The sequence below is a fragment of the Calypte anna genome, chromosome 15 (genome assembly GCF_003957555.1).
Source record: "Calypte anna isolate BGI_N300 chromosome 15, bCalAnn1_v1.p, whole genome shotgun sequence".
NCBI lineage: Eukaryota > Metazoa > Chordata > Aves > Apodiformes > Trochilidae > Calypte > Calypte anna.
The window spans coordinates 1,816,919-1,838,928 of NC_044261.1; the positions used below are offsets into that span (position 1 = coordinate 1,816,919).

Consider the following 22,010-nt stretch of genomic DNA (forward strand, 5'->3'; position numbering starts at 1 on the left):
TCACTGATAGCTTCAACATTGCCTTCCTTTCCCCTCTCCAAGGGGTCTGCCCACAGTACAGTGGAGTTTAAAGGTGCTGGAGATGCTGCAGTTACTGCTTGTATCCCCTGGAGCTCACCCTGAGCTCCCATGCCCTAATGGGCTGGATGAGTTTGTTCCCAGTGCCTTGCTGCTGTGCTTGGGGTGGGTGTCTTCCCAGGGTAGCTCAGGTAGTCCCACACTGCAGTTCTCTGCTCTCTTCATCTTTCTCCCCTCTGATTATTGCTGCTCCTCTTTTCCTAGGTTGGCTTGTCCCTTTCAGTGTTGTCTGTGACTGAGAAGTTGCTTTCTGCTGTCCTGAGGGGTAGCACAGAGCTGAAAAGATGCGAATACCTCAAACTGCAGCTGCATGGAGACCTTTATTCTGCTCTCCTCAGCCATAAAACCAAATCATTTTAAATCAGCTTTCCAGTTGATGGAACAGTTGCTGAGTAGTTCCAATAGAGGGTGAATTAAGCCTTTGGAGGGGGACAGGATCACATCTGATGAATGCAGGTGTCCTGATACAACCTCTCTCTTCAGTTACTGATTCTTGTCAGCTTTTCTCTTCCTCCACCTTTCTTCCTTCTTCCACAAAAAAAAGCAGGCCTGGGTTTTTTGGCCATAGACGTAGCTCAGAAGCAGTGATGAAATTCAGATGTTTCTTGGAGGAACTCCTTTTCATGCTGTTCCTTTTTGATAGAGCTCAAATACCTGCTTAGAGGTGAGGGGTGAGGATATTCTGCTTGGTCACAGGGACTTGGGAAAGGCAAAACTTTCAGGCAGAGCAATCTTTCTTTGTCCTGTCCTTCTAACATGAGGCACTCTTTGCTTTTCTAGTACCAAATATGCCACAGCAACGGCAAGACCAACATCATCAGAGCACCATGATGCATCCTGCCTCAGCAGCAGGCCCTCCAATTGTAGCTACACCACCTGCTTACTCAACACAATATGTTGCATATAGTCCCCAACAGTTTCCTAATCAGCCTCTTGTGCAGCATGTGCCACACTACCAGTCTCAGGTAAGAGTCCTTTTAGCATGCCTGCTGAGTCAAAAGATGTTATTTAATGGCTCAGTCCTAAATGCTCCCTTGTCTTCAGCTTTAAGAAGCTGCTCTGAACAGTTCCTGTGTTCTGGAGCGTGCTTGGTGCTGTTGTAATGTGCTGCCAAGCCTGTAAAAAATTTTGAGGTCAGTTTAGAAGTTGGCATTTATTATTAATACTGCCTTTTTAGCTCTTTGAAGAATTCCTTTCAGGTCATGGTCAGGACATCTGCTTAATGTGTTCTAAAACTCAACTGTTTGGTGTACTCTTCTTACTTCAAAGGCTTTTAAATATACATATGTAATAGGATAAATATATAATTACATACATAAGCTTACTATTAGGCAAAAAAGATAGACCAGTGTTTTTTGCCAGTTTCTATCCCTCTGCAGAAAACACCCTTAAAAATTAAAATGTCCTTAAATTTGTAAAAACAATTAAAATCCTTGCCATAGCAAGAAACCTGGAGATTGCTCTGGGTTTTAGCAAGGCTGTTTCTGAGCACATAATTCTGGTTTAGCTGACACTGGTTTCATTGTAACAGCCTCCCAATTAACTGTCTCTTTTTCTTCTTTCTGTTGAACTGCAGCATCCTCATGTTTATAGCCCTGTAATACAGGGCAACGCTAGGATGATGGCACCACCAGCACACGCACAGCCTGGTTTAGTATCTTCCTCTGCAACACAGTATGGTGCGCATGAACAGACGCATGCTATGTATGGTAGGAAACGTTTTGTGTTATATGTAACTTTTTAAGTCGGTTTACATTGTGCCAGGGATGTGTTTAGTCTCGAGCTTCAGCCATGGGTATCATTCAGATTCCACCCCTAGGTGTGGTTGATTATTTTGTGTGAGATGATGAAAACTGAGCCACCTGGTTAAAATGAAAACTCAAGTTTGCTGATTTTCAGTATGATGCCAGTGACCAAGATGAAATTTCAACCTGGGAGCTGCTAAAGAATATCTGCTGAAAGAAGTTTGTTCGAGTTCTCTTGATGCTTTTGACACAACATCCCTTGATTGTTTCTTGATTATAATTAGGACTTGTTTTATTGCAAGGCTATGACCTCAGTTTCCAAACTTGACTTTAGTTCTGACAACTAGTGAAATGCTGTCTTTATGATACTACTAGCATTTATTAACAGTATGAACACTGCTGTTTAAAGCAAAATAAAACCTGTGTTGCTTACCTTTCTTTTTTGGTAAGTCAAGAAGAAGTATATGGAACAGCTCATGTATTGCTCTGACTTTGACAATTAGTCTCCAGCATTATCAGATGGGAGTATTTCCCTTACAGTGAAGTGCTGAAAATGTGGGTTACCTTGTTACAGATTAAAATGTGAAAGAACTTTATAAATGTATGATAAACCAATGCCCAATTCAGAGGGAAAAAAATCTCATTGCAACACATGAAAGAGGTAGAACCAAGGTTGCTAGATGGCTTGGAAATTGTCATAAAATGTCAAAACAGCAGATGGTCTCTTGAAAACGTGGCATTTCAATACTTGTTACAGTATCTGAGGAAGACTTTTACTGGGTCACATATATTATTGACTTAGATTCTAATAAAAGATTTTCTGTACCTTTAGACATCTTTGTATGTTTTCCGGTGCCTAGTTTTACACTGCTGCTTAATGGAAGTCCCTGATGTGTCACAAAAGCTTAAAAGGCTTAAGAATCTGAAGTTTAGTGTGAAATTAACTCTGATTTTCCAAAGTCTGTGTCTTACCCATCTGAAAACATCCTGTCAGATCTCTGCAGTCGTGTGGTAACAGAGCTAAGAAGCAAAAGTAATAGAGAGAAACCTTTTTTGACACTTGGAAGAAGAACATTTCAGCTCATTGGTGCTGAAGCTGAAGTGAAAGTTACTTGTAGAGATTAAGTCTTTTCTCTCACAGGTCCTTGCTAATTGTATTACTTTGATCTTTTCAACTCTTGTGCTTGAGGTGTCCCTGTAAACAGATTTTCTGTTTGCTGTTTCATCAGAGGAAATAGAATTCCCATAAAGTGAACGATCAAAGGCTTTCAGACCTTTATTGGTGAAAAATCTCCTCTCAAATCCTAATTAAAATAAAACCAAACACGAGATAATCCAAGATTTGATCCAGAATGGTTGCATGTGACTTCCTAGCAATCTCCCATTGTGCACCATCCTTATCTTCTGTAACCAGTGGGCTCTACAGCACTGAAGTACTGGCCCGTTCCCTTGGCTGGCTTTGATCAGATGTCTGTATAGTTTTTTCACTGATAACTTTAACTTACAACTGTTAGATCTCATTTTGTGTTGGTTTTTTAGCTTATCTGCTGTAGGTCTGTGACTGCCTACCAGTGCAAACAACTAAGTTGGGTCAAAACTGAGAATTCTTTGGTATTTTCCGCCATGTAATTAAATACTAATTTTCCCAGAGCACCTATTTAACAGAAATTGCATGTCCTCCTGTGCCCTTTCAAGTAGCTGCTTGGTGACTCTTCTAAGTACTCTCCTGCCTTCCCAGTAAATGATGAAGTGCTTGAAATTCTTGTTACTGAAACCATCCAACCCAGCTGGATCATAAATTCTATATGAGACCTTTTTTTAAAGAGTATGTTCTTGCCATGTTCAGATGTGTTTAATGCCTAGTGACCATGAGTTGGCTCAAATGTACCCTGAACCTGCACAGTTTGCAGTAGGCTACACATGAGATGACTTCTGATACAAGTGCAGCACTAGCACTATCTCAATTCAGATTTTTGCAAGTTTTCCACATGCTGAGGACTTAAAGACCTTGCCTAGACAGATTGTGTGTCCTGAAAATGTGTCCATCTGTAACGTGTTCACTTCAGCTTCCATTTATCCACGTGGGAACACTTGGGAAAACCATAGAAATGCCTGAGGTGATAAATAGAAGCTGCTTATGGAGTAAAGAACAACATGCTGGAATCATTCACATCTGATTGAGTGACTCTGAGAAAGTATCCATAACTTAAATTTCTGTATTTTGGGAACCTTAAGTTTACCCACAGTATCTTTGAACCAAATATATCAACGCACTTTGATTCTGCTCCTCTCTTAAAACTTATCTGAAAGTACAGAATAACAGCTTGCTGAGAAACAACCACCACTGCTGCTCCTGATTGCTGGAGCACTTGCTCAAGTTGTCAGATTTCCTTTTGGCTCTTTAAAATGCTGTCTTAATTTTTTGGAAAGCATATACTATTTCATTTTAATTTTTTTTTCCCCTCCATTAGTAGCAGGATTCAGTGGGCTCTACTGCCCTTTTATCCTTCGAGGTCCTTGTGCTTTCTTTGGGATAATTCTTGCAAAATTCACTCAATTATTTTTTCCCCCCACATATGTGGTAGAGAGAAGAAGTCTGCAAGGAGAACCATGCTGAGATGTGGGGGTTGGGGGGCACTGCTTATGAAGTTTTCTTAAGGTGTGAAGTGTTTTCTGGTGAAACTCCCCTCTTCACTAATGATTTGAGACAAGTTGTGAGAGTCTGTGGCAAGTAGTAACTGCCTGCCAGTGAAGAGATGTTCCTGTTGATCTCTTAAGTGCCCTTACTGCCAAAAGTTTGGGTTTTGTGTCCCTTCCTGTCTCCTGAAGAGATAGCTGAATCCCAAATACACACGGTGACCTCCACTTGCTGATAAGCACTCTTCCATTTTAAAGAGAAATATTTTTTGTCTGTTGAATGGGATATTTCTGCACTCTTGGGATTTCCATGCCAGTCTACAGTGTCCTGCCTCTGTTTCCCAACCTGCTGTTGCCAAGAGCTCAAGAGAAGCAGAGCAGCTGAGCTGCCTGGGCACCTCTAGACCCTTCTAGACGTGATGGAGCAGTGTGTAAACCACTGGGGGTTTTTTACCCTCAAAAAAGCAGTCGGGAAGGACAATGTTGAAGCAACTTAATCTTCCCATCTACCAGCCAGGAGAGTAAAAAATGTCTCGTTACCCACTTCAGCTCATACCTTCTGGAGACCTGGTCCATTTAGATGTCCTCAAGGAGAGTCTGAAATGCAGGCACTGCAGCACACCCACCTTTAGCTGCCACACACACCTACCTGGAGTTGTTGCTTTTACCCTGCTGAACCCACCTTGGTTTCCCTGGCAAGCTGGGGCTCCGTGTCACCTCCCTGGTACCCGTGGCACTGGGCTGGGAGAGTTTGCTGGCCGTGGTTTGCAGTTGGAGTGCTTGGTTTGTGTCTCACAAAGACCTAAAGTTGCCTTGTGCCATCAGTAGAAAACTGGGTGCTCCAAGTCGAGGGTGGATATGTTCACTCCTGTGACAATGACCTGCTGATAGTTTTTTGCTGTGCAGCTGAACTGCTTGTGTTTGCAGATAACTGGAGCCCTCAGAAAAAAACAAAACAAAACAACTTCACTTTTGTGTTTAAAACCAAACTTGTGTAAAACCAGACCTTGGTTTTATACGGATGCATTTCCTCTGTTTTTTGTGCTGTCGTTCCTGTCCCCATTCTCCCTTCCCTTCTCCCCTTCTGCATATGTTTTACTGGTCTGGTGTTGTCTCTAACTTTATCTGGTTTCTGTCTCAGCAGTAGAGTAAATTCTATTACCCTGATAGTACAATGGTGGATATAATATAAACTTCAGAGGATTCTCCAGGGAATAAGAGTGAACCAGTCACCAAAGGTGTCTTGGAACTTGTTAAGAATGACAGTGATAGAGCTGAAAAAGCAAAGGGCCAATTTCTGGTTTAACATAATTTCTTTTTAACCTTCTTATTACAGTGGACTGTAAGAGACAATTAATTGACATAAAGTTTGTTTTCATGTTAAGAACTGAAGACCTCAGTGTCACAGTTTAGAAGGAAGGCTTACCTGAGACTGGTGTTGTTTCATCTCCACTCATTTGTAAAATTAAATATCCAGCTCTAGTAGCACCTAAGTAAATAAAAATATATGCATGGTTCTACAATATTTATATATATATATATATTAAAAAAAATTAAAAAAATATATATGATGCTGACCTTTCCAGAAGACGGGAAGCATGCACGTGGCAAGAGGCTAATTCACCTTTCTATTTCCCAAATTCAGCATGTCCCAAAATACCATACAGCAAGGAGACAGGCCCTTCTTTCTACTTTGCCAGTGAGTTGGGTTTTTTGTACTAATTTTGATTGTACAGAAAAGCACTTTCTAAAGAACAGATGTTAAAGGAATGGGACGTGTTGAGGGAACAAGTTTCCTTGCACCAAACCACTATGTGGAAAAGGCAGGAAGGTTCCTTTCCATCAGAATGAAGCTGTTGAACAGATTTATATGACCACAGGAAGCTGATTTGTCAGTCTTCAAAAATGTGTTTTGCATGCTGAAAAAAATCTCTCAACTTTACTAGCCAGTCTTTCCATCTGCTGCCAGAAGTGAGTGCTGCATGTGGATAGCTTCTGCTTAACACCTAGGTGAGCTGCCCCACTCCTTTTCTTTCATGCCCCAAAGAGGTTTTTTAAATTTGCCAAATTGATCTGCTTCCTAAAAGGGGAAATATCACGTGCCCCCTGTCTGTAAAAACCTGTGGCTCAGGTTCTGAGCTCCTGGGTGGAGTAAGAGCAGCTGAGTGTCACCTCGGTGTCACCAGAGGAGTGCAGGTGTCACTGCTGTAGAGTGACCCTATAGGAGAGGGCTCCTTGCTGTACCTTTGGTTGCTTCCTCCTTAGCAGGACATCACCAGTGAGGTTCTCTGGCCCCAGTGCTCCTCTGTGGTGTTACTGGTGACCTCCAGCAGCACAAGTGGTGGGAGAGGGGCTGATGTTCTCAGCACACAGCAGCAGACACAGACTAGGGCTCTGTGTGTGTACAGGACAAGGTGGATAGCTACAAATTCCTGCCCTCTGTTTTGGTGTTTACAGCAATCAGAGGAAGCTGGTTTGTGGGGGGGAAGGAGCAGGATGAGCTGTAGTTGTCACCCAGGACATGGGAAAGGGGAACTGCAGTTTCAGGGTGTTCTTCAAGGTGCTCCTGTCCTGCAGTTGCTGTGGCTGTCAGCCCATGGTCCCTGCAGCCCATGGCAGGCACTCTCCTGGGGTTTTTCTGAGTTAGCTCATGCAAGAGGGATGGGAGAAACACCACTTGTTCTCCAAAAATCTCTTCTGGAGCAGGCTGCCTGTGTTCCTCGTTCAGAAATGGTTCTGCATGAGCTGGTGCTGTAGGGTGCTGCCCTGTCCTCTTTTCATGCCTCTTGGTTTGGTGCACTGAAATAACACTGATCAGCTCGTTCCTTTGGTGGATAATCTGTTAAGTGAAGTCCACCCTACCTGTGTAAAATGCCTTTCTTGAAATGTTTGTATTATAAAAGAAACATTTGCTATTTCTTTGCTTCCTACCATTCAGGTCTTTTAAATGTAGTTATCCTCACCATCTTACTGGGTCTGGCAATACTTTTGAAGTTTGTTCACTGGTCAGTTCTTGAAAATAGGCTCTTCAGTGCAGCTTTGGACAGTGACCAACGATGACCACCATTGGCAGCATTGAAATCCCTACCAGGGGAAAAGACAGAATTACATTATATGGGTTTTTTTTTTTGCATATACCCTTGTAGCTGAGAGTTCTGCTTGATTTCTGCTGCTTTGACCTCCTTCTAATTTCAGCTCTGCAGGTTTGGTGGCTGACAACTCATTTATTCACCTCTCAGAAAATGGGTTGCACTTTTGTAGAGCTGGGTTCAGTAACACAATCCATCTGATCTTTTTGCTCACTTCATTGCTGAATCACTTCTCTTCACCCTGTTACCCCTGCAAGGTCAGTGCAGTTCAGTAGTCCAAAACAACCTGATGAAAAAGATGCTGAAGTAAAGCAGGGTGAGCCCAGGGAGAATTTCATGAGCCCAGGGAGTATTTCTTGGACAGAGGAACATAAGGGGTGAGAAAAACTCTGTTTGTACTGGAATGAGCTGAGGTTGCTTGCAGCAAGGGGCTGGCAGACTTGTGTCCTTTCCTAGAGCTTTCTCAGCACTTTCCTGGGATACTAGGTGGCCGTTTGGAAAATCTCCCAAAGTTCTGACAGTGGGGGGGAAATGTTGGATAGCTGGTGATTATTTTTCCTCCCCATCTCCTGTCTTATTTGCTCTTTTATACATGTAGTGAGCAGGCAAAAATTCTTGACAAAAAGTCACAGTCAAAGTGCTTTAGTTGTGGCTAAGCAGGTGAGTTTCTCAAGGCTGTTTTGCAGGGCCTCTTTCACAGGCTTGCTGGTCTCCTAGATTTCATTGCTTTTGTTGGGAACTATTAATTGCACTAGCTAAGCATGGAAAACCTTTTTTTTTTACATTTTGAGACTGAAGTTTGAACTCTAGGTTTGAGCTAACAAAGATTGGATGTGTTTCAGACTTGGTGCCACCCATCCTGAACCATTCTGGACTTGTATGCAGTATTGGTACAGGATTTAGAGAAGTGTCCACATCATGGTTTTTGAAAGACACTTTTAATATTACTATTGAAACATAATTTGCAGCAGCAGCTGAACTAGTTTTAACCAAATTTGTAGAGCTTATTAGAGGAATTTTTTAAAGACAAAATAGGGGAGAGGAGAAGCCAGGCAAATAGAGAATTCTTCAGTATAAAGAATGTGGTGCTTTAAATGCAAAGCTATGGATCAAAGAGATTAGGTTATGGAAGAACTGCTACTATGAGAAAAACTTAATCCTCCCCCCCTCTTCTGTATCTGCTCTTCAGGGTACTGTTCCTCAGTTTAACTGGTTTCTTCAAGAGAGAAATTCTTCATTGTGAAGTTTTTCTGTATAATGGATCTGCTTCGGAATAACTTGGTTTATTATTCTCTGGGCTATAAAGAAATGAAAGATGAATTGCAGGAATGGTTTGAGGGAGGGCCACATTATTTCGGGGGCTCTTAAAATAATGTGGCAGGATGTGGGAAGCCTTGAATATCTTACAACTTGGAATTAATTTTCATACACGTTTTAAAACCTCTCTCTGAATGGAGCTGAAGTTCATTTGTAGGCAGGCGTGCCAGCTCTGTGGCTGAGGAGGATTTCTGGTAAAATGCCCTTTGGCAAAGAAGTTTCTCCCTCTCTGCATTTATTTCTTTTACTCTGACAGAGATAATAACTTCTGGCCTTCTTCAGAGGGTTGTATAATAAGGAGGTTGAGAAGTTTTCCTACTGGAAGAAACTGTAAAGTTCCTACTGTAAAAATGATCAATGTTCCCATTGATAATTTTCATGGAGTCCTTGTAAGAGGGAGCTGCCATTCAAAGTCCAGTAAAAACATGGTTGAGATGCTGCTGCAAAGTACATTTTGGTAGTGATATGAAAAAAATAAAAAAAGACTTGCATTTGAAAGGATAACAAAGTGTTGGAGCAGATATGGACAAGACATACCAAGGTGTTTTCAGAACCTCTGTCAGTAAAATGCTGACAGGATAGGAGTACAGTTGTACATCCATGCCTCAGGACACCTACCTGCTCATGCAGGAGTAAGAGAGGATCAAAACTGCAAGAATTGAGGGTTACAGATGTGGATGAAGTTCATGTGCATCAATAGCCTGAAACTGTAGCTCTCATCCCCGTTGGATCATTGCTCAGAGAAGGTTTAATGGAGCTTCCAAGGCAGCAGGGTGGGCTTAAGTTAAATGAGCTAGGCAGCTGGTTTATAAAGGAGAGACCTTCAGAGTGGCCTTTACAGGGGAGAAGTAGCTCAGCTGGACAAAAAAAAATACTATTTATCTGTATTCTAGTGAGTCTGAATATTTCAGAATTAGTATTTTCAGCTTTCTACCAAAGCAGAGTGCCTGAAAAGAAGCACTGGCACAGGGCAGTGGTGTGTCAGGGCTGGCAAATGGAGCACAGTGGGGCTGCTGTCCCTTTGAGACTTTTGCTGACTGGTTTTGTGCTTTCAGATGCAGCTACGTTTCTGTCTGTTTTCTCCACCCATCTTGTCTTTCAGCCTTTCTGTCCTTTCAGGCAGTTCTGTGTGTTTGTGAACTCAGAGCCCAGCTCAGGGCAGCTCCAAAGCTGCAGGTTTTACTCACAGGAGCACAACTCAGCCCTGAATCCATGGAGCAGGTGCTTGCAGCTTCACAGTTGCACTCCAGGTTTTACCCCCTGCCTTCCTTTTCAGGTTTGTTTATTAAGGGCAGGAAAACAACCACCAGAAACCCCATCACTTGTAAAGATGTTGCAGACAAGCACATCATTGGCCATGGAGTCCTCGTGTAACACAAACCCCATTGAAAAAAGCTGTAACCTGAGAGCTAGTAAGCAGTAATTACCTTGTCAGGAGGACAAAAAGGAACCAGAGCAAATAAGGAAGGGTTGTGGGGAACAGATTCAGGTGCAAGTTGATAGTTTACTTCCACTGTTGGTCTTTTAGCATGGCTGTCAGCAGAACTAGCCTGGGTCTTGGCACATTGTGACACTGGTCAGGGTTGAGCACGTTGACACTGGTAGAGGTGTAGTTTCAAATTGTGGACTGGTTGTTGAACAAGTTTTAAAAGCAATAGAGGGGAATAGGCAAAGCATCTTCATTTTCATAGGGTTTTGCTTTTTGGTTGCATGCTTTGTGTCTAAAGAGGAAGGCTTGCTCTCATTATGGCTTTTCATGATGTCTTGGATTCCCTCAAAAGGAAAAAAAAATTGCTTTAGTGTGGCCCATTTTGAAGCAGAACAAGGCAGGACTCCTCAAGGAGGGACTTGTTGATACTGGTTTGGTGTTGGAGACTGGTGTCACTGTAGCAACAGAAGAGTTTTCACTGGTGTGAAAGTTTTGTGAAGTTTGTTCCTTTTTTTTTTTTTTTGGAATTTTGTACCTTATTTGCTACTGTTCCAAGGAATTAAGAAATTTCATGGCACTGTTGAGAAGCTCACAGAAAGAATCCAGAAAAGACTCTGGAGGGGAGAGGAAAGATGGTTTATTTTAGTACAAGATAACTTGACTTCAGCAAAAATTTGCTGCTCAAGCAGCCTCAGTTTTCTCAGCTGTTCTGTGTATTCCATGTGTCCCTCCAGCTCTCCAGCAGAGATGCAGTGTGTGTGCTTTACACTGACTGGACTGTGAGCAATTTCCAGAAGAGTAGCATGGTGAGGTTAGCCAGGTATAAGGCCAAAGAATTTTTTGGATGGTGGAAATAAAAATGGCTTGTAACACCAAGTGTATTTCAGGAAAAAAACCTAAATTGTATGAAAAATAAGAAATTTGCTGTTTTAAACTGGTCTGTTTGACAAAACAAAAGATGAAATGCTGCTTGTTCTATGTAGTATCTGTTACATTGTCAAACTAGGGAAGATGAACTGTCTAATTATGGTTGTTTATAGACTTTCCTGCAAAACCAAACCACACAAAAGCAAGGTAAGATAATTCAGCTCTTCGCAAGATTTTAATTATTATTTTTTCTTTAGAAGGGGGGGATGTGCTTACAGTATGTTTGAGACGTAGCAAAATCTTCCAAGTGCAGATGGTGACTTGCTGAGGTGGATGTTCTCTATCTGTTGTTTAATGTTCTTCTTTTTCATCCTAGTTTCCACTGGCTCACTTGCTCAGCAGTATGCCCACCCTAATGCTACCCTGCATCCGCATCCTCCGCATCCTCAGCCTTCTGCTACACCCACTGGCCAGCAGCAAAGCCAACATGCTGGAAGCCACCCTGCTCCTAGCCCCGTGCAGGTAACAGGACTCAGAGGGGGGGGGAATGTCTTCCCAGTGTATTTATTGTGCTCTGCTGAAAGGTTTCCTCAGTCTGATGCTTGTCATGAATTTATTGATTGCCTCGAGAGGAAAAAGGGTAAAGTGAAGCAGTTGCCCAAACAAACTGCCTGTGGCAGGTGATGTGCAGTTGTTTAGATTCCCATCTGGTTTTTGGAAGGAAGGAGGTAGAGCTGTGTAACTTGCTTGATATGGTTGGGACTCACAGGTGTTAGATTCAAGACATTTTGTCAGATAAAGCAGCAGGAAAACTTGTGGCAGTCCCTCCTGGCAGGACCAGCAGTGGAGTCCTGCTGTTCAGTTCTCTCCTCACAGGGGATGAGCTGCAGCTTGTTCCTGTGTGACAGTTAAGGATCATAATTTTGTCAGAGCTTTAGTATGAGTGGAGTTGCAACTGGAAATAGCAGATGAACATTGAGAAGCCTTTGGTTGTATTTTGTCCTAGAGAAGCAGCTGAAAACAAAAGAGGCCTCCTGGTAGTGCTGCTGATTTAGTTACCAACTGGTAACCATGGAATCACAGAATGTGAGGGACCTCAAGAATCACCTGGTCCAGTCCTCCTAATATTATTGTTTATATGAGGTGTCCCAGCACCCTGTCAAGCTCAGACTTAAAACTTTCCAAAGTGGGGGAATCCACCACTTCCCCTGGGAGGCCATTCCCATGTCTGTCCTCAGAGTGAAAAATCTGTATTCACACAGAATCTCTGGTGAAGTACATCCTGCCCCATGCTTCCAGGCTCCTTCTCACATGATTTTTTAGTGGAAGGAGATGAGCCTGGTTGGATTTGAAATGACTTTCCTTATGCCCACAGATGTGGTAATCCTCTTGCCACTTGAAAGAGTCCCAGTTGGGAGTAGCTTTGCAAACTTACGCTTGGCTTACAGAGTAAACGCGCCTCACTTCTGCACCCTAACCTAAGTGATCTTTGTTTTGTTTTTTTGTTTTTTTGTTTTTTTGTTCTGTTTTTGGCAGCATCATCAGCACCAGGCTGCTCAGGCACTCCACCTGGCAAACCCCCAGCAGCAGTCGGCGATTTACCACGCAGGTCTAGCTCCAACCCCACCTTCCATGACGCCAGGCTCCAACACGCAGTCTCCACAAAATAGTTTTCCTACAGCACAACAAACAGTCTTCACCATTCATCCCTCCCATGTTCAACCTGCATATACCAATCCGCCACACATGGCCCATGTCCCCCAGGTAAACACAGTTTAACAACCTTCCAAGACTTAAATGTCTTAATGCCACAAAGTTAGGACAAGTCGGGCCCGCTGAAGTGATTTCCATTCTGTCACCTCTCAGCACAGACTACCTGGTTGTGTTATTTAGGTTTCTTGTCTGTACATTGTTTTATTTAGAATTTGACAAGATATTTCAACCCCAGCTTCCAACACCCAGTGCATCTACAACTGTAGTTTAATGAAGACATCTTAAGGTGGCACTGCTACTGAAAGAAATTGAGCTCTCTTCCCTCTCCCCGGCTCCCATCCTTTGTCCCTCCCCACCATTCTGCTCACAGAACTATTTGGCCATGCAGCAAACCAGACTGGGAACATGATTCAGCTGAAGTGTACCTCCCCTGCCCCCCCTTTTTAGGCTATTTCTCAATCAAATCAGTTCACTACTCAGGTTCACTGCATGATCACAGGAAGAGCTGGCATACAGAAAGGTTGGAGGTGAGAGCTGAGTGGAGGAAGGCTGAATTGCTGCTTTTGGTGGCAGTTTTAGACTCTGCATTGTAGTCAAATTTCTACAAGGACATCCAAATAAAGGATATTACACAGGATAAACTAGGGAGTAGCAAGGCACTGCCATGGGAGATGGGAGAGGTTGGGTTCAGATGACTGCAAGACAATCCTTGCTGAAAGAAAATTGTGTGTGTGTGTGTGTGGCTGTGTGTGTGTGTATGGGTCTGGTTCTGAGCAAGCTGCTTCTTCAGGAGATGCCTGGGGATTTTTGGGCAACTTAACAACAGTCCTTGCTTCAGGATCAGAAACCCACTTCTCTTCACTGCTCTCTTGTTGTTGACTCACTGAAAAAAAAAAAAAAAAGGATTTGGGAAGGGAAGCACATGATTGATTAAGAGCTCTGCGTAAAGCAGCATTAGAAAGATTTTCTGTTTGCTGAATCTCCTGGGTTTAGTGTGCTTTTGTCAAGGAACAGACAATTAATCAGTAATTAGCCTTGCACAATTTCTTCTTGGTGTCTGGCTTACACCTTCTCACACAGGTAAACAGGAGTTTGAGCTATCATGACTAACTGTAATTACAGAGGTTAGTCCAGTCCCTTGCAGAATTCTGTTAAAATCATTGCTCCCTGGGACAGTCAGTTAAACCAATTAATTACTAGTTATTTAGGAATTGTTTTACTGCTGTTGAGCTTTTAGCTTTTTTATTCCAATAGGCTTTTAATTTCTTTGCTTTTATACTGTGGGGAGGATAAGGAGAGGATGTCCCAACTTTGACAACCACTGTGGCATCTTGCCATGTTCCTCCCAGGCTCTGCTTTCTGCCAGGAACAAGAGATTTGCTCCTCTCTGGTGTGGTGGCCCTGGTGTGAATGCTAAGGTTGGAGAGCTTCTGGGGGTGTCCTGTGTGCAGCCCTTCCAAAGGGTCTTGCAGGAAGCTCCTGAGTTAGTGGCACGTTCAGTGCCAGGTCTCAAAGCATGTTTGGTTCAAGGTCAGATGAAAAGTCAAACTCTACTTGAGCTGTGCTGTCCAGGTCATGGCCAGGCCCTGCCTGTGCTGGAGGATGCGACCATTGCCTTCCTTTCTGTGTGCCAAGCACTTAAATTAATAAATCTAAAAATAAAAATAAAAAAAAAAGATGCAGCTTCTAGTTAGGACTGACTCAGTCAGGATTCTTGAGCAGTCACAGGCAGAGCCTGCCTTACCTGTGATTTTTTTGGACTTAGGCAGTCTCCTCTGCTCCAGTTTTTCTTCAGATGAAAACTCCAATCTGTAATCCATGATATTTACACCAAACTAACTTCAAAATGAAGTAGTTCCCTCCAAAATCTCTAATGAAGGAATAACTACAGTTCTGTAAGAAATTTCCAATGCATGTAATTATTCCAGCGTGAGGAAACTAATCACTGGATTTCATAGTTTCTTAGCAGCCTCATTTCCAACCTCTGAACACCATTCTGAGATACCATGCAGTAGGAAATGCAGACAGGCTCACGCAGGGGATCAGTCAAATTTCCCTTTAGGTTATCAGATGAATCTTGAGCTGTTAGATACCTCACCTGAGGAACAGTACTTAAAATTTCATTACAGAGTACTGTCAGCTGCCAATTTGCAAAAACATTTCAGCCACAGCAGAAATTTTTTGATCCAGTGTGTGTACTGAATCCAGCTGCTATATGGATAGCTGCTTTAGAATGATGGCTGCTATAATAGCATGTTTGTCAAAGCAAAAATGGTGCTGATCCTGAGAGGTATTTCTGTTTCACAGCCTTATCTTCTAAGCCTTTTTTTAGAGCAAGAGTGAGATTTGAATTGCAGTTCCTTCCTTTAAAGGCTTCTTGAGTGCTACTAATACAGTGCAAGTCTGATAAAGAGTTTGAGGAATGTCTGTGATGAGTTTCAAGTAACCCTTTTGTCTTTAAGAAATAAAATTGTAGCCACTATTTGCTATCTGTCTCTGTTAATGGGATATGGTAGAAGGACAAAGCAAACCTTAGATTCAAGTGTTTTGTTGGTTTTTTTTGGTGGTTGTTTGGTTTGGTTTGGTTTTTTTTTTTTTTCAAGAGAAACCCGCTGAGAGCTCTTAAGAGTTCCTTAATGTTTTGTGCTTTTAAGAACCTAGTGTGTTTGCTGGCTTTTTAAACCAAAAAAAAAAAAAAAAAAAAGTGATGACCTCTAGAGACATGAACTGCTCTGAGCTAAAGAAGCCAACTGACAAGTTACTGAACTTGTCTGCCAGAAGGTGATCAGCCATGGCAGAGATTAATCTCCTTTTTTTTTTTTTTTTCCACTGGGATTTAACTATGATTGCTTAGATTGCACAAGGACCTTAACTGTGATGAGCTTAACTGGAACCAGAACAAAGCTGACCCGGGAGTGTAAAAGGATGAAATCACTCATCTCAGAGGGACTGCTGAGATGAACGAGAACGTGGGCACGGGTCACTGGAGAGAGCAGTTTGTAGGGCAGGGAACCATGAAAGAATTTGGAGTTGTGTAAGGAGCAGCTGGGGAAGGGATGGCAGCCTCCCAGTGCGTGAGAAGCTCCTGTCTGCACTCTCTGCACAGGAGGTGCTTTGATCCAGTAATGTTTTAAAGATTTGTTGCTGAAGTGGGTTTTTCTTGTTGTTTTTTTTTTCTTTTTTAAGTATCCCACCACTTAATGCTGGCGGTTTCTCCCCATCCAACTGGCTAAAACTGAGAGTGTGACTCCGAGCCAGCCGTAAGGATTTGAGCCCTTTTTTTAAATATTTTTTTTTAGTTATTATTTTTTTTGTGTGTGTGTTAAAAGATCTGACTTAATCCCTCCCCTAGTTAAAAACGGAGTAAAAAAATCTCCGGATTTACCGGTAACGGCTGGAGAACAACCAAACTTTTGACAAGTCATGTGGCCAGGAGTGATGCCTCCTTGTGACCATTATACTAAAGAGCTCTTTGTTTCAGGCTCATGTACAGTCAGGAATGGTTCCTTCTCACCCAACTGCCCATGCTCCAATGATGCTAATGACGACACAGCCACCTGGTGGTCCCCAAGCCGCCATCGCTCAAAGTGCACTACAGCCCATTCCAGTCTCGACAACAACACATTTCCCCTATATGACGCACCCTTCAGGTGAGGAGTGTGTGCCCGGGAGACCTGCACCTTAACTGAGCCAGGTCGGAGTAGGGAGAACTGTTTGATGAACCAGATTTGGGGAAAAGAACCAAAATAATACTAAGAAATCAAACCCACAAAATGGCGATGTCCTCGGTCAGGGTGACGGGCGCTGCGCTCGGCCGGCCCCGGGGTGAGGTGTGGTTGATTTTAGCCAAGGTTTTGCTTCTCTTTTGAGCTGAAGGAGAGAAAACTGCAGACACTGGCACTGCGGGACTGTGAGCTTCCAGGGTTTTTTTTTTGCCGTGGGGGATGGAGTGTGTGTAGCCTGCTTTATAATGATCTGGGGGTTTTATTAAATCGGAAAGCGATGGGTCTGGAGGAGTGGAAGTGTTGCCTGGGGGTAGGTGCCTGTTGCTGGTAGACTTCTACTCACTGAAGTAAAATGAGAACTGAAGTCTAAATCTTTTGAATTCAAGAGTAACGTTCTGCAGCTTTACTTTTTGGGGAAACTAGGTGCTGTGTGACTTCTTTCTGCTTTAAATTTAACCTGACGTAGGTTTCTTTATGTTTCCAAACAGCCTCGAGGCTTTGGTAGTGAACTAGATACCTGGTTTTGTTTCTTGGGGAATGTGTGAGCAGAACAAGGCTGCTTTCTGAGGGTTTAGCTATGGGAAAAACAAAAAAAAAAAACCCCAAAACATCCAAAGGACATCTTGATGGGCAGGGTTTTGTTTTGTACATTGGAAAAAAAAAATAAATAAAAGGAAAAAAAAGAGAAAAATAAAGAAGTTCAGCTCGGTAGTTGTCCTGTGACCACTTTACTAGCAAACTGTTGTGTGGCTTGCCAATTTATTATTTACATTTGAACTTTTTTTTTACAGTACAAGCCCACCACCAACAGCAGTTGTAAGGCTCATCTGGAATAACTGAAAGGCTGGATACCTTTTGTAGGCCAAATACCCTCCTTCTACTGCTTCTGCCAACTGGAAGCACAGAAAACTAGAATTTCATTTTATTTTGTTTAAAAAAAAAAAAAAAAATTGATTTCTTGTAACATCCACTAGGAATGCTAACAGTTCATCTTGCAGTGGGAGAGATTCGGACTGAGTAGAGGCATTTAGGAACTTGTGGGCTATTCCATAATTCCATGCACTGTATCTGAGTCCTGCAAGTGCCCCAACTCTGCTTGCTGAAAACTGGAAGTTATTTATTTTTTAATGACCCTTCAAAGTTATGAACTCATCAGCTAGCAAAAGAAGTAACAAGAGTGATTCTTGCTGCTATTATCACTAAAAATCAAGACTTGGAGATCCCTTTTACTTCTAACTAAACTTGAAACAGGTTCAGTAAAAAAAAAAAAAAAATTCTAATCGTCAAACTGATGAATTATTATTTATAAATCACGTTTGATGAGATAATCACTATCGTGAGACAGTGATGTAACTTTTAAGTTAAGAAAACTTTTACTTTGTAGATAATATAAAATAAAAACTTAAAAAAAAAATTAAAAAATAAAAAAAGTTTTAAAAACTGACCCACTTAGTGCCTGTGTCTTTGTTTGACCACTCTCTCTCTCCAGCTTCCCATCCAGATTGGAGCCAGCGTGTGCCAGGTGAGCTTTGCTTGGGTGCTGCTGCTGGGCTGGGGCTGTGCTCCCCACCACCAAACCAAAGCCCTTGTGGGTGACTTTTAGGGGCACAAAAACGGGAGGTTTTGAGGTTTTAAAGCCTTTCCTGTCTTGGGATGGATTCTCTGGGGCCTCAGCCTCCTGCTTTCCTGGGTGGTGGCACCAAAGATGCCCCAAGGCTTAAGGTGATGGAACTCTGGAAGATGTGGTGCTGCTGGTGAAGGAAGTGATGATTCTGAGTGAAATGAGTGGGAAAGGATGGGGAAAAGGGGAAAAGAAGGCAGTTGGCTGTAAAATCAGTAAGGTTGGAAAAGACCTTTAAGGTCATCAACCCAACCCCAACTAAACCACGTCCTGAAGTGCAGTGTCCACGTGGGGAAGCCTCTTCCAATTCCTGACCACTCTGTAAACTCTTCCTCATCTCCAAGCCTCCCCAACAGACCCTTCAGCAAGGTACAGGGTGGTTTTGCAGAGCTCTGGAGGTCCTCGCTGTCTGTACCCTGCTCTGGGTAACCAAGGGATGCTGCTGGATCAACTGGGTTCTACTGGAGCTGCAGTGCAGAGGTAGGAGCAGTGAACTGGGGGGTGTGCTACATCCCAGGGTGGAAAACCCAAAATGCTGCAGCTTCTGTCTTGAATCCTGCCAGGTGGGTGAGCATGAAACTGTCACAGAGGTGGTGACTTGGGGCTGGACACCTTAAAGGAGTCTTAGGATGAGTTCTCCCCCAGGCTTGTTGGCTTGCTTTTCACTTCTGAGGGAGGGTGTCTGTCTTTGAGCATCCCCTAGATGTTAAAATGACAGCATCCAGGCACCATCCTCACCTTGGAAGTGAGAAAACAAGTTTTAAAAAACCGATTTTATTAAGAGAGCAGGTTGTGTTTGTTTGTTCATTTATTTATTTAATATTATGGTAAAATTGCATTATTAAAGAATAAGTTACTCGTACAGTACATACAGAAACAATACATAGAAAAACCCTACTATACAAGAAGGAACTTCTGTGCAGGTGAAAAGTAGAACTTCAGAAATCGATGCACAAAGTCTTGGTGTTCATCATCCTGCTGGAGGCTTAGGGAAGGCACAGCCACCTCCCCAGGTGCTGCCCGAGGCTGGGTCTGGAACAAGCTTCAATTAATTAAAACTTGAAACCCTCTTTAAGTCAAGGTTTCAAGGCTTGAGATTGAGTCAAACAACGTTGGGTGGGTGCCAGCCGTGTTCTGTGGTCCAGAGCTGGAGAAATGAGAAGCTTTGGCCTCCCCCTTGGACCTGGATCTCTTCCTCAGAGCTTTTCCCAAAAATATTCTGCTGGGAAACCACGGGGGAGGCACAGGGGGTGTCAGTGTTTGGTGACCTTGGGGTTGGGATGCAGGAGGGAGGGAGGGATGGGTGAAGAGGTTAGATAATGCTTCATGGCAGGAACTTCTTCAGAACCCATCACCCAGGAGGACACAGAGGCCACTGCTAAGGAGGGGCTGTCAGCAAAACAATAGAGATGGGGACGGGGGGGAGAAGCTTGGGTTGAACCCAAGCCTTAAGCTATGCATTAAGCCAGGTCCCTACTGCCACAAGAAGTGAAGGCACTGCCTGGTTTTTTGTCTTTATTGCCAAAAACTGCCCTGAGTACCTGGCTGAGATGTGGGCTCTCCCCACAGCGTGGGGGCTGCATCAGCGGTGATGGGGAGAAGGCACTGAGAGTCACTGCTGGTCGGGTCAAGGTTTTGCTCTGCTGGCTCCAAACTCGTGTGGCTTGTGCCCCTCTCCAGGGCTAAGGCACAAGATGAGACCTTGGTGGCCACATCTGACTTTATTGCAGCTCTAGGAACCCCTCACAGTTCTCCCCGTGGCTTTCCCCTGCCCCAAACTCAAGATATGACACTTCAGAAAGGCCAATAAAAGCCCCTGGAGGCTGGGGAAGGAAACCTGCCAAGTCCTAGGCACTTTTCATCCCTCAAATTTAGAAGAATGTAAAGATTCCTTCAGCTTTCTTACATTCCATGTGCTAGGATGGCTTCGTGCTCTTTGCCCACTGCTGAAATAAAGAGGAGAACCTGGATAATGGCTGCTGGCAGGAGCAGAGGTAAGGAGCATAAACCAGAGGCTTTCTAGGAAAAATGAGATTTCTAATTCAGCCCTTCAGGAGCTGGGGAAATAGGGAAATAGCCCCCCCAGAAAAGCCCAGGTCCTGATGCAGCTGGGCTGGGACCACAGGAGGTCCACAGAGCACCAAGGTGGGGAGATGGTGGAGCTGGAGGGCCCGACTGCCCCTGGGGAAGTTTTGAGATGGAACCAACCCTATTAGCTAATCCCAGTGACTTGAACCTCTGTCTAGTGGGGAGTTCACAGCCACTGGAGTTTTGTTCCATGGGTGGGAAGCAGCTGCTGGGGCGATGCTGAACTCAACACAAGTTTTGCTACTCAAGCCCAGCAATTTCAGCTCTGGAGAACCCCCCTGCAGGTTAAATGTGCCCCAGGGATGTGCATGTTTAGTTGTTGATGCTCAAACACACCCCAGCAGCAGCAGATTTATCTGAACAGGGCTGTCCTCAACCATCCCTCAGCCCAGCCTGCTCTTTCCTGATGCTCTGAGGGTGAATCAGGTGAGCCCACCACATCTTCTGGGGAAAAAGAAAAAACCAAAAAAACCCCAAACCACACAACCCCTTATGAATGTGGCCACCTGGAGCTCAGCAGATTTAAAAAAAGAAAAAAAAAAAAAATCAGCATTTGAACATGATTTAGCATGTGCAAGTGTTTTCCAAGGGGTGTGTGCTCTGGGCACTGTGCACCAAGCAGGCAAAGGAGCCAAAAACTTCTGCTGTGCTTCCTCCCCTCCCCTTCTTCAGCCCTAGAAATGAAAAAAACCACGGGGAGTTATTAGCACTGAAGGGAACAAGGGAACTGACTTGCCTGGCACACCCCAGCCCCGGCAATCTGCTCCTGCTGCTGGGTGCACCCTTTGTGGAAAAAAAAAAAAGGAAAAAAAAAAAAAGAAAAAAAAAAAAAAAGGGAAAAAAAAAAAAAGGGGAAAAAAAAAAAAAATGGGCTGTGGATCCGGGCAGGGAGCTCCAGCCAAGGACAGGGTTGGCTTTGTTTCTCCAGCAGCATCGCTGGGTTTGGCAGTGCTGGAGATGTGACCGAGTGGTGCAATTTGCTCTTAGTGCTCTGGTTTCAAGAGTGAATCTGTGCTGGGGTGTGCCAGAACCCCTGAGCCCTCCTGGAATACAGGATTGCTCCCCATGCACCCACTTCCAAGTTGCTTTAAAGAAAAGGGGGTGGGGGGAAAAAGGAAGACAACCCAGAGAGAGCTGAGGCAAAAGATGAAGAGGCACCAACTACAAATCCAAAGTTTCTCACACTGCTGTTCTCCCAGTTCTCCCCCTCTGACTACTCCTTGTCAAACAAGCCCTGGCTATTATGGTCCTGGCCCTTTCTGTGCTCATTCTGGCCAGCAAAGCAGTGCCATGACCTTGCCCTTCAATTCCTGACCTTGAGCAGCTCTTGGCTCCTTGGGCTCCTCCAGCCAAGCGGGTTCAGCACGGGCTGGCTGAGGGCAAAGCCCTGCCCAGGGGCTGATGTTTGCAGAACTCCCCACCTTGGTCCCATGAGGCTTTTTTTTGTTTGTGCTTGAAAATAATTCCTAAATCTGAAGGCTCCTGAGGGTTCCCACCTCAAGGAAAACAAAGCAAAACAAAAAATTAAATAAATAAAATTAAAAGGCTTTTCCTTAGGGCAACTTCAAGGTGAGTTTTGCATCCGAAATCCTGGGGAGAGCTGTGCTGAGAAATCTGGAAGTTGAGTGGTGGGAACATCCCCTCCCACGTGTTGCAACAGCTCCAACCCTTCCTTTTTTCTTAAAATATCAGCAGCTTCTG

The 22,010-nt window shown here is 43.7% G+C and overlaps 1 protein-coding gene across 9 annotated transcripts in view; it reads left to right on the forward strand.

Annotated features, from left to right (window-relative positions):
- Positions 1-18,044, forward strand: part of ATXN2 (ataxin 2) — a 51,396-nt gene extending 33,352 nt beyond the window's left edge. For 5 of the 9 annotated variants that reach the window (XM_030460245.1, XM_030460247.1, XM_030460253.1 and 2 more), the window contains 7 exons: positions 859-1,043; positions 1,655-1,787; positions 6,106-6,159; positions 11,539-11,684; positions 12,699-12,926; positions 16,357-16,525; positions 17,392-18,044. In XM_030460245.1, coding sequence (XP_030316105.1) covers positions 859-1,043; positions 1,655-1,787; positions 6,106-6,159; positions 11,539-11,684; positions 12,699-12,926; positions 16,357-16,525; positions 17,392-17,420 — 944 coding nt within the window. In that variant the 3' untranslated portion in view covers positions 17,421-18,044. Of the gene's footprint in view, positions 1-858; positions 1,044-1,654; positions 1,788-6,105; positions 6,160-11,538; positions 11,685-12,698; positions 12,927-16,356; positions 17,286-17,391 lie in introns of those variants that run through there. The other 4 variants (XM_030460248.1, XM_030460254.1, XM_030460251.1 and 1 more) reach the window with 2 other exon arrangements.
- The last annotated feature ends 3,966 nt before the right edge of the window (positions 18,045-22,010 follow it).